Below are 14,911 nucleotides of genomic sequence, written 5' to 3'. Positions count from 1 at the left end.
GTATAGTGGGAAATATTCTTAATAAGTATTGATCCTCAAGCTTATTTTCATTGTACATCTTTCTATACATCACGTGTCTACTTACACGTGAGAATATGATGAAAGAATTAATTTCTTTCCCCAGCTCTTATATAAAAGCATTTTATTTCTCTCTTTTTTGCTGTGTGATACAGGGTAATTATTGTATCTATACAAATCACCTAAGAAGTACAGGAAACTTTGGTTTATCCGGAGGTTAACTGTCCGGAATGCTCGAGCCACCAGCAAAAATCAGGAGCCGTTTTGTTAGTTTTTTTTTCTTTTCGTTGCTTTTTTTTCACCAGTCCGGCTCTGCAAGGTCTTGCTGAAGCTGTTGCTAAGCTACAGAGACGCTTGCAAGGTACGGCCGACTGTTTAGAAGCTGTTGCTAAGCAACAGGGTTTGTTGCCAGATACGGAGCTCAAAATCTCCGTATGTTTCAACATTAGCGCTGGTTTGTCCGGCAGTTTTGATGAGACGGCAACAGCTCGGTCCCGTCGGTGCCGGATAGCACAAAGTTTCCTGTATACAGTGATGTCTCCAGGGGTCAGCATTGGGACCACTGTTCTTTTTGATGTATATTAATGACTTGGACTTGGGTATACAGGGCATAATTGCAAAGTTTACAGATGACACAAAACTTCGAAATGTAGCAAACAGTGAGGAGGATAGTAGCAGACTTCAGGAAGACATAGACAGACTAGTGAAATGGGCAGACACGTAGCAGATGAAACTTCATACAGAGAAGTGTGAAGTGATGCATTTTGGGAGGAAGAATGAGGAGAGGCAATATAAACTAAATGATACTATTTTAAAGGGGGTGCAGGAACAGAGAGACATGGGGGTTCACATACACAAATCTTTGAAGGTGGTAGGCCAAGTTGATAAAACTTTAAAAAGCATATGGGATCCTTGGCTTTATTAATAGAGGCATAGAGTACAAAAGCAAGGAAGTTATGCTAAACCTTTATAAATCACTAGTTAGGCCTCAGGTGGAGTAATGTGCCCAATTCTAGGCACCACCCTTATGAAGGATGTCAAGGCCTTGGAGAGGGTGCAGAGGAGATTTACCAGAATAATACCAGGGATGAGGGAATTCAGTTATATAGAGACTAGAGAAGCTGGGATTGTTCTTAGAATAGAGAGGTTAAGGGAGCTATAATCAAGGTGTTCAAAATTATGAGGGCTTTTGATAGAGTAAATAAGGAGAAACTGTTTCTACTGGCAGAAGGGTCGGTAACCAGCGGACACAGATTTAAGATAATTGCCAAAAGAATCAGAAGGAAATGAGAATTTTTTTTATGTAGCAGTTTGTTATGACCTGGAATGTACTGCCTGAAAGAGTGGTGGAAGCAGATTCAATAATAACTTTCAAAAGGAAATTGATTATATACTTGAAAAGGAAAAGTTTGCAGAGCTGTGGCGAAAGACCAGGGGAGTGGGACTAATTGGATAGCTCTTTCAAAGAGCTGGCACAGGCACGATGGGCTGTAAGATTCTGTGATTCTGTGACTTTTATACAACCATATATTGCTTGCTGCTGTCAGATGGCACTGATAGTTTGCTGCTGGGTAATAAAATTTCATGCAGTATGTTACCAGTAGGATTAGATTTGGGCATGCCCAGAACATGTGCAGGCTTATACATTTTGCTGGGACTTGAGTTCTATTTGTGTAGACGGGAGCTGGTTCAACTATGGCCAAAGGTTAATCTTAATTAGTTGAAAATTGAACCTCTTTATGCTGTTTTACGATTGTATTCCCATTCATAGATTTTTTTATTTTTTTTATTCATTGAGAATATGCATACCCAAGGTGGTCTTAGCAGTTTTTTTCCCCACTGGATTTGTATTTTCTCAGCACATGAAAAATAAAGTTTGAATATCCAAGCAAGAATCCACTTCTACCTCCTCAGGCCTGTATACTAACTGCAGCCCAGTGATGATGCACCCTAGTGAAGTCGTGGACCCTGTATGTTGCTGGTTGGGGCCCAGGAGGTAATAGCGGTTTTAGCGGGCTTAAAAGTGGATAAATCCCCAGGCCCAGATGAGATATATCCCAGGCTGCTGTGTGAGGCAAGGGAGGAGATTGCAGGGGCTCTGACACAAATTTTCAGAACCTCTCTGGCCACAGGGGAGGTGCCAGAGGACTGGAGGATAGCTAACATAGTACCATTTATTCAAGAAGGGTAGTAGGGATAAACCAGGGAATTACAGGCCAGTGAGCCTAACATCAGTGGTAGGAAAAATATTGGAAAAAAATTCTGAGGGGCAGAATTACTCTCCACTTGGAGCAAGGATTAATCAAGGATAGTCATCATGGCTTTGTCAGGGGGAGATCATGTCTAACCAATTTGATTGAATTTTTCGAGGGGGTGATTAGGTGTGTGGATGAGGGTAGTGCAGTTGATGTAGTCTACATGGACTTCAGTAAGGCTTTTGACAAAGTCCCACATGGGAGACTGGTCAAGAAGGTAAGAGCCCATGGGATCCAGGTCAATTTGGCACATTGGATCCAAAATTGGCTTAGTGGCAGGAGGCAGAGGGTGATGGTCGAAGGTTGTTTTTGTGACTGGAAGCCTGTGTCTAGTGGTGTACCGCAGGGATCGGTGCTGGGTCCTTTGCTGCTGGTAGTGCACATTAATGATTTAGATATGAATGTAGGCGGTATGATCAGTAAGTTTGCAGATGACACAAAAATTGGTGGAGTGGTAAATAGCGAGGAGGGAAGCCTTAGGCTCCAGGACGATATAGACGGGTTGGTCAGATGGGCAGAACGGTGGCAAATGGAATTTAACCCTGAAAAGTGTGAGGTGATGCATTTTTGGAGGAATAACAAGGCAAGGGAATACACAATGAATGGTCGGACCCTAGGAAGGACAGAGGATCGGAGGGACCTTGGTGTGCTGTACATAGATCCCTGAAGGCAGCAGGACAGGTGGATAAGGTGTTAAAAAGGCATATGGGATACTTGCCTTCATTAGCCGAGGCATAGAATATAGGGGCAAGGAGGTTATGATGGAGCTGTACGAAACGCTAGTTAGGCCACAGCTGGAATACTGTGTGCAGTTCTGGTCGCCACGCTATAGGAAGGATGTGATTGCATTGGAGAGGGCGCAGAGGAAATTCACCAGGATGTTACCTGGGCTGGGGCGTTTCAGCTATGAAGAGAGACTGGACAGGCTGGGGTTGTTTTCCTTAGAGCAGAGAAGGCTGAGGGGGGGGACCTGATTTGAGGTGTACAAAATTATGCGGTGCATAGATAGGGTAGATAGAAAGGAACTTTTCCCCTTAGTAGAGGGGTCAATAACTAGGGGGCATAGTTTCAAGGTAAGGGGCAGGAGGTTTAGAGGGGATTTGAGGAAAAACTTTTTCACCCAGAGGGTGGTTGGAATCTGGAACTCACGGCCTGAAAGGGTGGTAGAGGCAGGAACCCTCAACATTCAAGAAGCATTTAGATGAGCACTTGAAACGCCATAGCATACAAGGCTACAGACCAAGTGCTGGAAAATGGGATTATTAGAATAGATAGGGCTTGATGGCCGGCACGGACACGATGGGCCGAAGGGCCTCTTTCTGTGCTGTATGACTCTAACCTGACCCCTACATAGTTCAGGCCCAAAACTGGTTAATTGAACATGAAGACACCCAACTCAAGAAACTCTGTTTTGTTGGGCCAATACAACACATGACTTCTGTAATGTGGATAAGGACAGTAAAATGCCCCAACTGCAGCTACTACTTTACAAGAGCTAGCTGCTGGAGTTATACCAACCTACTCTTAAATGTATGCTACCTGACAAACTGTATCATGCTTGCTGTATTCTTTGAAACAATGTATGACATCCCATTGTAAATGAAGAGCAACTGTAAACGGCGGGGAGTGGGCAAGCCAAAAGACAAAGTGAGCAGAGTTCAGGGTGGGCTATCCGCAAGAGTGCCTGCAATGTTGCAAAGAAGCAGAGTCCAAACCACATTAGCCACTGACTTACAAATGTATCAGTGTTTGGTCTGGTTAAGATTTTGCAAGACTTTCCGAAGTCCAGCAGCCACTTGGCAAGTGATATGCTAAGTCATGCATCATACTCCGATAATGATGCCTTTACTAAAACTACCTGGACAAAGATTCCTTTGAAATTATTTTGCCAAACTAAAGTGAAGGAGGTGCAATCAATTACTTGTGAAATGTGAGCTGGGATATATTTTATGTTGATGTTGTAATCTTTCTGTCCCACTACAGTATATGGGTCAGTAACCTCTGTCATTAGTGCAATTATTTGCAACAGATGTTGAGTTATACTCACATCTTTGACAGAATGTGTTTGTAACTCCTGTGCCTTTTTAAAATACAGCAGGCTGTTCTTTATACAGACACTACTAAAATTCAGAGAAATCACATCAGGCAATCATGGGAAATATTTTTTTTTAGAAGTGTCTTTGGCACAGTTTAGTGACTTGAAAGGTTATATACACTGACTGCCAAGTAAGGAGTACAGATTGTAAACTCTTGGGTGTATGCTGACGTCAGATTTAATGACAGACTTGAACTCCACTGGCGCCAGGATTTGCTTAGATAGATTATTGGGCAAATGATAGATTCCAAGATCTTAAATGTGACAGTTTTTAGAGTCAATATACAGTATAAAGTTTCTGCTTACATTGGATAAAGGTAACTTGTTTAAAGTTTTAAGTCACTAAGCTGTGAAAGATTGCAACCATTGGTTTACTGTTTAAAAGAAAAAGTGACACCTTTTGAATATCAGCAGCGTTTATAATGGAATATGAGATTTAACTGATCACCTCTCCATCTTGAGTCTAACCTTGTTGAATACCTGCTTTTCTTTACAGCTTTGATAGAGACTGTCCATTTCTTATCCTTGGCCAGCTGTAGAGTGATGCCCTCTAAAATCTTAAAGCTGAATACTCCAACAAGGTTCCACTGTAAATGAGCCAATTTAGACAGATTCCTAAATCTGAGAAGTATTTTGAGACCTGGTTAATATAATGGGCCTGAATTTGCTGAAAATGTGTGCCATAGTAATGATGCATTAACAGCATGCACCATTGTTAATACGAAAAATTTCTAGGAAAAAAAAATGAAGTAAGTGAGTTACACCATGAGTTGTGCCAGCAAACTATGGCGTAACACATTTGTCACTGTTGGCCTCGCTGACTTTAATGAAAGTCCGTTCTCGCCACTCAGCCCTCCATTGTCATCAACAGCGATCGCAAATTTGCTGGATTTATGCCATTATTTGTGCCGCAGCCAGTTAGACTGAAAAATAATGGCGTGAGTGACCTGGCAATGATTGAGGATTCTGCAACTGCAGCACTCACGATGCCTTTGACCGTCGCCACTCCAACATCCATGACTTACTCAGCAGGGAGGAACAAGGAGGTGTATGAATACTGAGGGACAAGGCCTACCTACTGAAGCCCAAGCTGATGGCACCATTTCTCATCACCAACAACGTAGCACAGGAAAGATACAACCATGCACGCGCCATGACTCGGCATGTCGTAGAGAGGACAATCGGGGTGCTGAAAGCACACTTCCAGTGCCTGGACAGATCGAAGTCCTACAGTATACCCCTCATATAGTAGCGAAGATTGTAGTTGTCTGCTGTGCACGCATAATTTCGCCATGCAGGCATGGCTTGCCTTTGACTTGGCAGAGGAGATGCCCGTGGAACCGGTTGATCCCGACCCGCATATCCCTGGGCCTATGGGTGGTGGCCTCTAGGAGGAAGGCACAGTGGCTGCGACCAGGGGCCAGCGATCAACTTGTGGCTCTGGTGTTTAGACAACGATAACCCCACCCAAACTTGCCACTTCCCCCCCCCCCCCCCCCCCCCGAAGTTCCACCAGCAGAATGAAGGTGCATCGGGAAGTATGGAGTGATATTTCCGTGGAATGATTCTCATTGTGATACGAGCACAAAGAAGGGCAAGCATGATTTAAGCAAACTGTTTAAACTTTTATTAAATACAACATTGAAATGTCAGTCAACAAATATCATCAATGAATATGCAGATGAAAACAAAAAGTAGTAAATTCTCATCCAGAGCACTGAACTAGAGATTACCACTGGAAATTGACCTGTGTATCAGTTGGCCGGAAAAAAAAGGCGAGGTCCACACCCCTCTACATTCTATGGAAAAGGAGATGTACAGGTAGTAGAGATTACCTTTTACAGCCTTTAGAGAAGCTTTTTTTTAAATGAAATAAACTTTTATAAGTTATGTCGGTTGATTTCAGAAGTTGCAGCTCACTTACATCCCAGTGTCACACCTCAGTCTGAGTTATGGAGTCTGTTCCCAGTTATTTCTAGTGTTGTGTAGTTGGTCTGCGGGGTAACCCTTTGGCTGCATTGTCTACGTGGTCCCTGATTTGTCATTGGAAGAAAGACTTGCATTTATATAGTGCCTTTTGCAACCACTGGACAACCCAAAGCGCTTTACAGCTAATGAAGTCCTTTTTGAGGTGTAGTCACTGTTGTAATGTAGGACCTATTCATACTATTGTATTTTGGGATTTTATTTTTCTTACCATTCTTCCAGTTGGTAGAACTTAATATTTTTGGTGCAAAATACTATGGTGTAACTCACTCCATTTTTTTTTCCTGGAAATTTTTCGTATTAACAATGGTGCATGCTGTTAATGCAAAATTACTATGGCACGGTACTAATGCAATAAAACGTCAAACTAAAGTGATTGAAAGAAAAGCAGATCGATTAACTCTGAACGTGCAAAGATTCTTAATGATTGAGAACAGTCACAAAGCATCCTTAGTGGCAATATCATGCAGTTCTTGTGAGTAGGTTGCATTTGGAAGAAAAATCCTCATTATGGAAATATATTTTGTGCCAGTATAAATTTAAACAGTTTTTAAAAAGAATTGTGCTTTCACATTATTTAGAAAGCTCTTTTTGTTTTAGTGCACAGGAATTTCTTTTAAAGGTTGCATAGGGCTTAAAATTCCTGCCAAACCAGGGCAATTATGCTGAAAGTGTATGATCCAGTCAATTCCTGTGCCCATTCATACTATTGTGTTTTGGGATTTTATTTTTCCTACCATTCTTCCAGATCTGGAAAAGATCTTGGAATGAGTTATATTGAAGTGATCGCATTTAAATTAAAGTGAGTCCAAAAGGGTGAAAGTTGAGTTTGCAGCTACGTTTGGAAAAGAGTGTAGTCAAGCTACATGCATCAAAACCATTGAAGTTACGCTCTCACGATTTGGGACAGTGGGAGAGGGGTGTTATCTCAGCTCCTAGTAAACATCCACACCTATTATTGTCTGGATGACACTATTTATTTGATTTAGCAGGGTCAGTTGCAAGGATAGTTTAATGAGAACCTAATCTTGAGGGGGTAGTAGACTTAATTGGCAGTTCTACTGACCAATCCTTGTTCAGGTTCAGGAGCTAAGCCCCACTTTCTGTGCTCAAGAGGCAACAAAAAAGTATAACCCATGATCAATCAGTTCCGAAAAAAGCTGAAAGGCAGGCCTGTGCCGGAAATTAAAATATAGCCAGCTGGTTGTTGCAGCTAGTGGCTGACCAGAGAAAAGGTAAACACAAGGTTGAGCATTCTGCCTTCCATTTGAGATAGCACAGCCCATTTGTGTTCTATTGCATGTCACAGGGAGTATTATAGAAAAAGTTGAAATCTGGAAAGATTATCCTGTTCAGTCATTGTATTGTGCAAAATACACCAACTTCTTGATTTTTGCATTAACCTCGTCTCAACAGAGTGTTCATTTGTTCTGTCTTCACAAAGGAGGACACAAATAACCTCCCAGAGATGTCGGGGAACATGGGGACTAATGAGAGGGAGGAACTGAAAGAAATCAGTATTTGTAGGGAAATGGTTTTGGGGAAGTTGACGGGATTGAAGGCCGATAAATCCCCAGGGCCTGATAATCTACATCCTAGGGTACTTAAAGAAGTGGCCCTGGAGATAGTAGATGCATTGCTAGTCATCTTCCAGAACTCGATAGACTCTGGAACGGTACCCATGGATTGGAGGGTAGCTAATGTTACCCACTATTCAAAAAAGGTGGTAGAGAAAAAGCGGGGAATTATAGCCTGACATCGGTAGTGGGGAAAATGCTAGAGTCCATTATAAAAGATGTAATAGCAGAGCACTTGGAAAGCAGTGACAGGATCGGAAAAAGTCAACATTGATTTACAAAAGGTAAATCGTGCTTCACTATTCTGGAATTTTTTGAGGATGTAACTGGTAAAATAGATAAGGGAGAACCAGTGGATGTGGTGTATTTAGACTTTCGGAAGGCTTTCGATAAGGTCCCGCATAAGAGATTAGCGTGCAAAATTAAGGCACATGGGATTGGGGGCAAGGTATTGACTTGGATAGAGAACTGGTTGGCAGATAGAAAGCAAAGAGTTGGAATAAACAGGTCTTTTCCGAGTGGCAGGCAGTGACTAGTGGGGTACTGCAAGGATCGGTCCTAGGACCCCAGCTGTTCACAATATATATTAATGATCTGGACGAGGGAATTGGATGTAGTATCTCCAGATTTGCAGACGACACAAAGCTGGGTGGGAGGGTATGCTGTGAGGAGGATGTCATGAAACTCCAGTACGATTTGGACAGGTTGGGTGATCGGGCAGAAACATGGCAAATGCACTATAATGTGGATAAATGTGAGGTTATCCACTTTTGTGGCAAAAACAGATTATTATTTGAATGGCAATAGATTGGGAGAAGGGGGAAGTGCAAAGAGACCTGGGTGTTCTTGTGCACCAGTTGCTGAAGGTAAGCATGCAGGTGCAGCAGGCGGTTAAGAAGGCAAATGGTATGTTGGCCTTCGTAGCAAGAGGGTTCAAGTACAGGAACAAGGATGTCTTGCTGCAGTTGTACAGGGCCTTGGTGAGACCGCACCTTGAGTATTGTGTGCAGTTTTGGTCACCTTACCTGAGGAAGGACGTTCTTACCATGGAAGGAGTGCAGCGAAGATTCACCAGGCTGATACCTGGAATGGCAGGAATGACGTATGAGGAGAGATTGTGTCGATTGGGCTTATACTCACTGGAGTTTAGAAGATTGAGAGGGGATCTCATCGAAACCTATAAAATTCTGTCAGGCCTGGACAGACTAGATGCAGGAAGGATGTTCCCGATGGCCGGGGAGTCCAGAACCAGGGGTCATAGTCTAAGGATAAGGGGTAAGCCATTTAGGACTGAGATGAGGAGGAATTTCTTCACCCAGAGAGTGGTGAACCTGTGGAATTCTCTGCCACAGAGGGCAGTGGAGGCCAGTTCATTAAATATATTCAAGAAGGAGTTGGATATATTTCTTAAGGCTAAAGGGATCAAGGGATATGGGGGGAAGGCAGGGACAGGGTACTGAATTTGGATGATCAGCCATGATCTCATTGAATGGCAGAGCAGGCTCGAGGTGCCGAATGGCCTACTTCTGCTCCTATCTTCTATGTTTCTATGTCTACCGGAAGATTGGAAAAATGCAAGTGGCATGCATGCAAAGGACATAACATCCAGTTCAGATCACAAGGGGGTCCTGTTGTTACACACCTGGGTTATGCTATTATACAATTACATATTGAGCATTATAGGCAAAGTCCTGAATGTAATAGTGAGCAGCACCACTGAACCGAAGAGAATATCTAATGCAGCCCCAAAATTTGTAACACATACCGTCCAGTGATATAATAGCAGTATCATGCTCAATCACATATTTAATGTTGTGCTTTTTTACCGCTTATGTTTGGCACAGTAAAAGTGATTAGGGGTTCTTGAGTGTTTCCTTTTGATTATATGACTAAGCCTAAGTGGGAATTATTAACCGTGAAAATGTATTTATGTGCATAATTTAAATCTAGTCTAGCAGCCAAATGAATAATGGGAAATAATGTAATGGTTGCCCATTGTGGTTCTGATGTCATTTTCAAAGTTATCTGTTACACAAAATCTATGGAAAAAAATACCATTTTACTTGAAGGTGGAATATAAGTTAAATGCATATTTTGTAAATTGACTTTTTCGGGGCGGGGGAAGAGGAAGAAATTTGGAGAAAACAGGAATTCTGCTGGCTCCGAACACATTTGCACTGTCTGACAGTCTGTAGTCTATTTTACAGTAAACCAATTATCATTGGGTATCACTGATTTATTCTGTCTGAAGGGAAAATATGGTGTACCCTTTTGAGGCCTGTAGCTGAAAATGATGCATTTTTAGGTGAATTTTTATTTTGCTTTTGGCCTTGGTATTGTAACGTTTCAACACAACACAGAATGGATCTCCCTATTGGCAATTCAGAATTGTATGTTATTAGGTCGTCACCATCAACCTTTTAACTAATAACCGGCCAATAATAAAATTCCAAGTGTCAATCGTATCTTTAAATGATGCAGACTATAAGCACAAACCGTTATACCACAATAATTTTTGGCTTGGTTACCACCTAATCAGTCTATTTTAGCTCTTTTATATCCATGTTTAGAACTACAGGATATTCTTATAGATATTTTGTTTATTTGATATCCTTGCATAATAAGGCACAATTTACATTTACAATTGTTTTCCAGTCTCTCCAATTCTGTGGAGAAAACATAGATTTCTTTGATCATAGTGTTTCATGTTGTTTCTACAAAATGGTATTTCCTAATATGACCTACAGTGAAACCGCGATTAGCCACTCTAATGAAAGGGGAACCTCTGGTGGATAATTAAAATTAGCAGATAATGGAGAGTCACACCAAATTAAACTGCAATGGAGAATTAATTTTTTAACCTAACAATGCAGTACAATCTGTACATATGGTCATTTGCTTAATGCAATTCAACTTGACTCTCCATCACTCTTGACACAGCCCAATTTATTGTAACACACTGATAAAACAGTTCTTTTTGTAAAACAACATCAGGGTAAAACTGAGAAAAGTTCTTTACTCTAAATGACCCAGTGCCATTTTGCTGCACCTTTAATCTCTGAAATGCTAAACAAAATGTACTGTCAATACGGTGTCTATTAAAAAGTTTAGTGATAATAAGACTCAACATTAGAGTAAGTGAGCAATTCAAATTTGCCATGCCCCATAAATCACTGCAGGAACCCCTGCTAGTTTGGGAAATTTGCATTGCTCGCTTATTGTAATTTTGCATGTTACCTTTGAAAAGTCATTGCAGTGTTACACTTTGCCAGAACTTTTTTAATTTATAGATTCTGCGCTGACAAAACATTTTGTTGAGATATGCATGACACTTCAGAGACCAAAGCTGTAATAAAGTGCTACTGGGTCATTTAAAGTCAAGAACTAACTTTACTGCTGCTCTCCTGACCCAGCCCCCAGGCTTATGAAAATTTGGTGCGATAATGGGGAATTTAAATGAACGCTATCTAGAAGATGCTCCTTTAGACAAATGGAGGATTTTTTTGTAAGTTAATGAAGCTGTTTCTTTCCCTGCCGCCTTCAAAAAAAAATACACTCACTGGTTCTGGATCTGAGTCATACTTTCAAGGACTGGGATAATTGGGCAGAAATTGTCATGTTTCATCACTGGTGCAAGCCTTGCTAGTTGCAAGTGAAGGTCGGAGTTAGGGTTACAGCATTGTAGCTCTGATTCTGTGTCTCCTACGTGCACCTAGTGACGTCTGCACTAGCAGCAGTCTTGGAGTTTCTACCTTGAAATGTATAGGCCAGTTCAGTGTTGTCCTGTTCAAGTGTTTGATTTCTCCTGCTTGATGTAGTGAGCATGCTATTTGACCTCTCCACTAACATCAGTGATAGAAGTCAAATGTTGCAACGGTACAACATAGTACATTTTCTCCCATGGCTCTGTTCTATTATAGTGGAATGCTTTTTTTTTACTGTTATGGGCCCAGAGAAAGGTTGAAAATCTCAACAATGCAACATTCAACTTTGCTTTGCTTGTATAAAATCCACTGAGTCTTTTAATGAGTTTAATGGTTGTAATATAACACTCTTTGTTTAAAAAAAAAAGTGCTTTCTGGATATATGCTTCATTGGTTGTCAAAACATGTTAAATCGCTGTGTGTTCTGTTTAGGCTATTGGTTTATAAAGGGGCATTGTCTTTATGAAAATCTGCTGGTAAACAGATTTTTAAAAAGTTTGACTGAAGACATGATATGTAAATTGTCTTGAAGTGGAACACTACATGACACACTACAGTTTATCTGGCTGTTTTTTCTCTCTGTACAAAAGCAGTTTACCAAACCATTGGGGTTGGGGAGGGGGCAACACTGCTTCATTGAACAGTTTAATGTAAATGGTGAACAGTCAAGTATAAACTTTTACATTTTTAACAAAATATTCAGAACATAAAGCACAGCTGTACTGTTGTAATAATGTGCTATTCATAATAAATTATAAGACCAGGGGAATTAAATTATGACTATTGGAGTTGAATACATTTGTTATACATATCAGTAACATGGTGATCTATTATTACTAAGTGAAACTTTATATTATTGCAAGAATTAACTTGATTTTTTTCCCATTTTGTTTTCCATTCTGCTAACGCCAATTTGTCTGAACGCAGTATACACGATTCCTTTGTCAGTCTCCGCTCCAGGTAAGTCCTACATTACATTTACTGGTATGTTTTTGTATTCTTTATTAGAATATGCGATACAGGAGCAAAGCCAAAAATATCAAATCAGACTGAACAATCAAATACAATTTTAATATATCGCTTCAGGTTCTAAAGATCTTGTACTATTGAAGCCTTAAGCTGTGAGTTCAGTGTTTTTGTAACAGAATTGGCATGTGGATTTGTCAGCAGAAGGGAAATGAACTAGCATCAAAGGTTACTTCAGTATTAGTGTAATACAATATCCTGCGTTTGTGAGTCAATATACAAATCTGCATCTGTTCTTGTAGAATTTAATGCAGAATTAGTGTGGGATCATGTCTTTAGATATTGCTCTTATCTTCTCTCACTCTGCCCAGAATCTTATACACACAACGGCATCTTTGGGATCAGCCCAGTTGTTCTGTCCTCTGTCTCAAGATAATCCATTTTTACCCTTGATTGCTGCATTTTTTTATTGCAGTCAAGTGTTTCACAAAAACAAAACTTCAGCCTGATAAGGCTGCTGTGGTGGATAATGCTCCACATCAATGTGTGAACATACCTTGACTATGTACGAGTGTTTGAGCACTGTTAGCACCAGCAGGTAAAATGGTGACAAAAGTGATGTGTCTGAGTTCAAAAAGGTGAGATATCTCAAACTGATTCTGCGTGGCTTCTCTTTCTTTCCTTCTCTCTTTCACTCTCACCTTTTCCTTCTCTCTCTTTCTCTCTCTTCCTCTTTTTTTCTCACTTTCTCTCTCCCCAGTTGTGCTTCCCTAGCTCTTCGGTTTGGTTTAATTTATCAATTACTTTGGTTGAATATCGAGATCTATCTCGTTCAGGAGATCCAATGAAAATGATTTAGTATTTCCATCTTAACTGTTTATATTTCCTTTTAGAGTCATAGAGTTATACAGCACAGAAAGAGGCCCTTCGGCCCATCCTGTCCGCACTGGCCATCAAGCCTTCCTATTCTAATTCCATTTTCCAGCACTTGGTCCGTAGCCTTGTATGCTATGGCGTTTCAAGTGCTCATCAAAATGCTTCTTGAATGTTGTAAGGGTTCCTGCCTGTAATGTATATACCTTTAAGGGGGGAACTACTTTTTACAGCTCATGTATACTGTAGTACCGGCAGTGACCACACCTGTATATAGCACTGAGTAGTAATCTGTTCAGGCAGTTCCAGAGTGAGCCACGTTGAGTAAACACCTGTTGTACCGTTCTCCTGCAGTCTGTGTCTTACTACTGACAAACACAACATTGGCGACGAGGCAAATTCGATCCTACCTGCAACTCTGCATCACCTCCCAGGGATTCGTTCCTGGAGACCAGTAGATTGGAGGTCAAGGCCAGAGACACGGGCAACCGCCCAGTCATCCAGCAGAGACTCGAGAATTACGGGGGAGGCTGTTGAGAGCCAGGCTTGGCTTTCCAGTCGCAGTGGTCCAGCGAAACGGGTTGGCAACAAGTAGTGCGCAGACCCTTCCCGGACAGCGGCGGGCTAGAGCCCGACCGAGCGGCACAGCAAAGGGCCGAGCAGCGTCGACGGGAGAGAGAGAGGGCAGAGCGCACAGGGCGCAGCCGGTGTTCAGGGGCCGAGCAGCGTCGAGGAGAGAGAGAGACGCGCAGAAACCCGCGAGGCACTGCCATTGCCACGAGGACCGCCAAGAGCGGCGTTGGCAGCAGCGCAGGAGAAGCGCGTGAAACCTACAGGGCGCCACCATTGCCACGAAGACCGCCGAGAGCGGCGTTGGCAGCAGCGGGGGAGGAAGGAAAGCGCGGGAGACGCCATTGTAAACCACACCCAAAATGCCAAAGAGTGGCAGTATCACCGCATTTGACAATTAAGTCGAAGATTGGACTACATATGTCGAACGAATAGAGGTATACTGCAAGGCAAATGAGGTGTCGGATGACAAGAAAGCACCGGTATTGTTAAATTTAATGGGTGCAAAGACGTATGGCTTATTACGAAATCCAGTAACCCCAGCGAAGCCAGTGGAAAAGAGTTTTGGAGACATAGTGACGACACTACAGGAACATTTAAACCCCACACTGCTGCTGATAGCAGAAAGATTCAAGTTTCACAAACGGAACCAGCATAAGGATGAAAGCAATGCTGAATATTTAACAGAACTGCGCAAACTACCGAAACACTGCCAGTTTGGAACGGGACTGGCAGATACCTTAAGGGACAAGTTTGTGTGTGGGCTTCAAAGTGAAGGAACCCAGAAATGGCTTTTATCTGAAAAGGACCTTACGCTGGACAAGGCTTTCAGCATTGCGGTATCATATGAAGCAGCAGCACGGGGCA

At 41.9% G+C, this 14,911-nt stretch overlaps 1 protein-coding gene across 10 annotated transcripts in view; it reads left to right on the top strand.

The window, feature by feature from the left end:
• The window catches only part of ate1 (arginyltransferase 1), a 322,895-nt gene that overhangs the window by 92,598 nt on the left and 215,386 nt on the right, over positions 1 to 14,911 (top strand). For all 10 annotated transcript variants that reach the window (XR_015079213.1, XM_085994567.1, XM_085994574.1 and 7 more), the window contains one exon: positions 12,563 to 12,595. Coding sequence is in view for 9 of the 10 variants with exons in the window: in XM_085994567.1 (XP_085850693.1) it covers positions 12,563 to 12,595 (33 nt within the window). In the remaining variant the exon portion in view is untranslated. The remainder of the gene's footprint in view (positions 1 to 12,562; positions 12,596 to 14,911) is intronic.

This window comes from Somniosus microcephalus, chromosome 8 (assembly GCF_052327205.1).
Source record: "Somniosus microcephalus isolate GS21.2 chromosome 8, FLI_Smic_1.0, whole genome shotgun sequence".
Lineage (NCBI taxonomy): Eukaryota > Metazoa > Chordata > Chondrichthyes > Squaliformes > Somniosidae > Somniosus > Somniosus microcephalus.
This window is presented reverse-complemented; position numbering and strand designations above follow the sequence as displayed.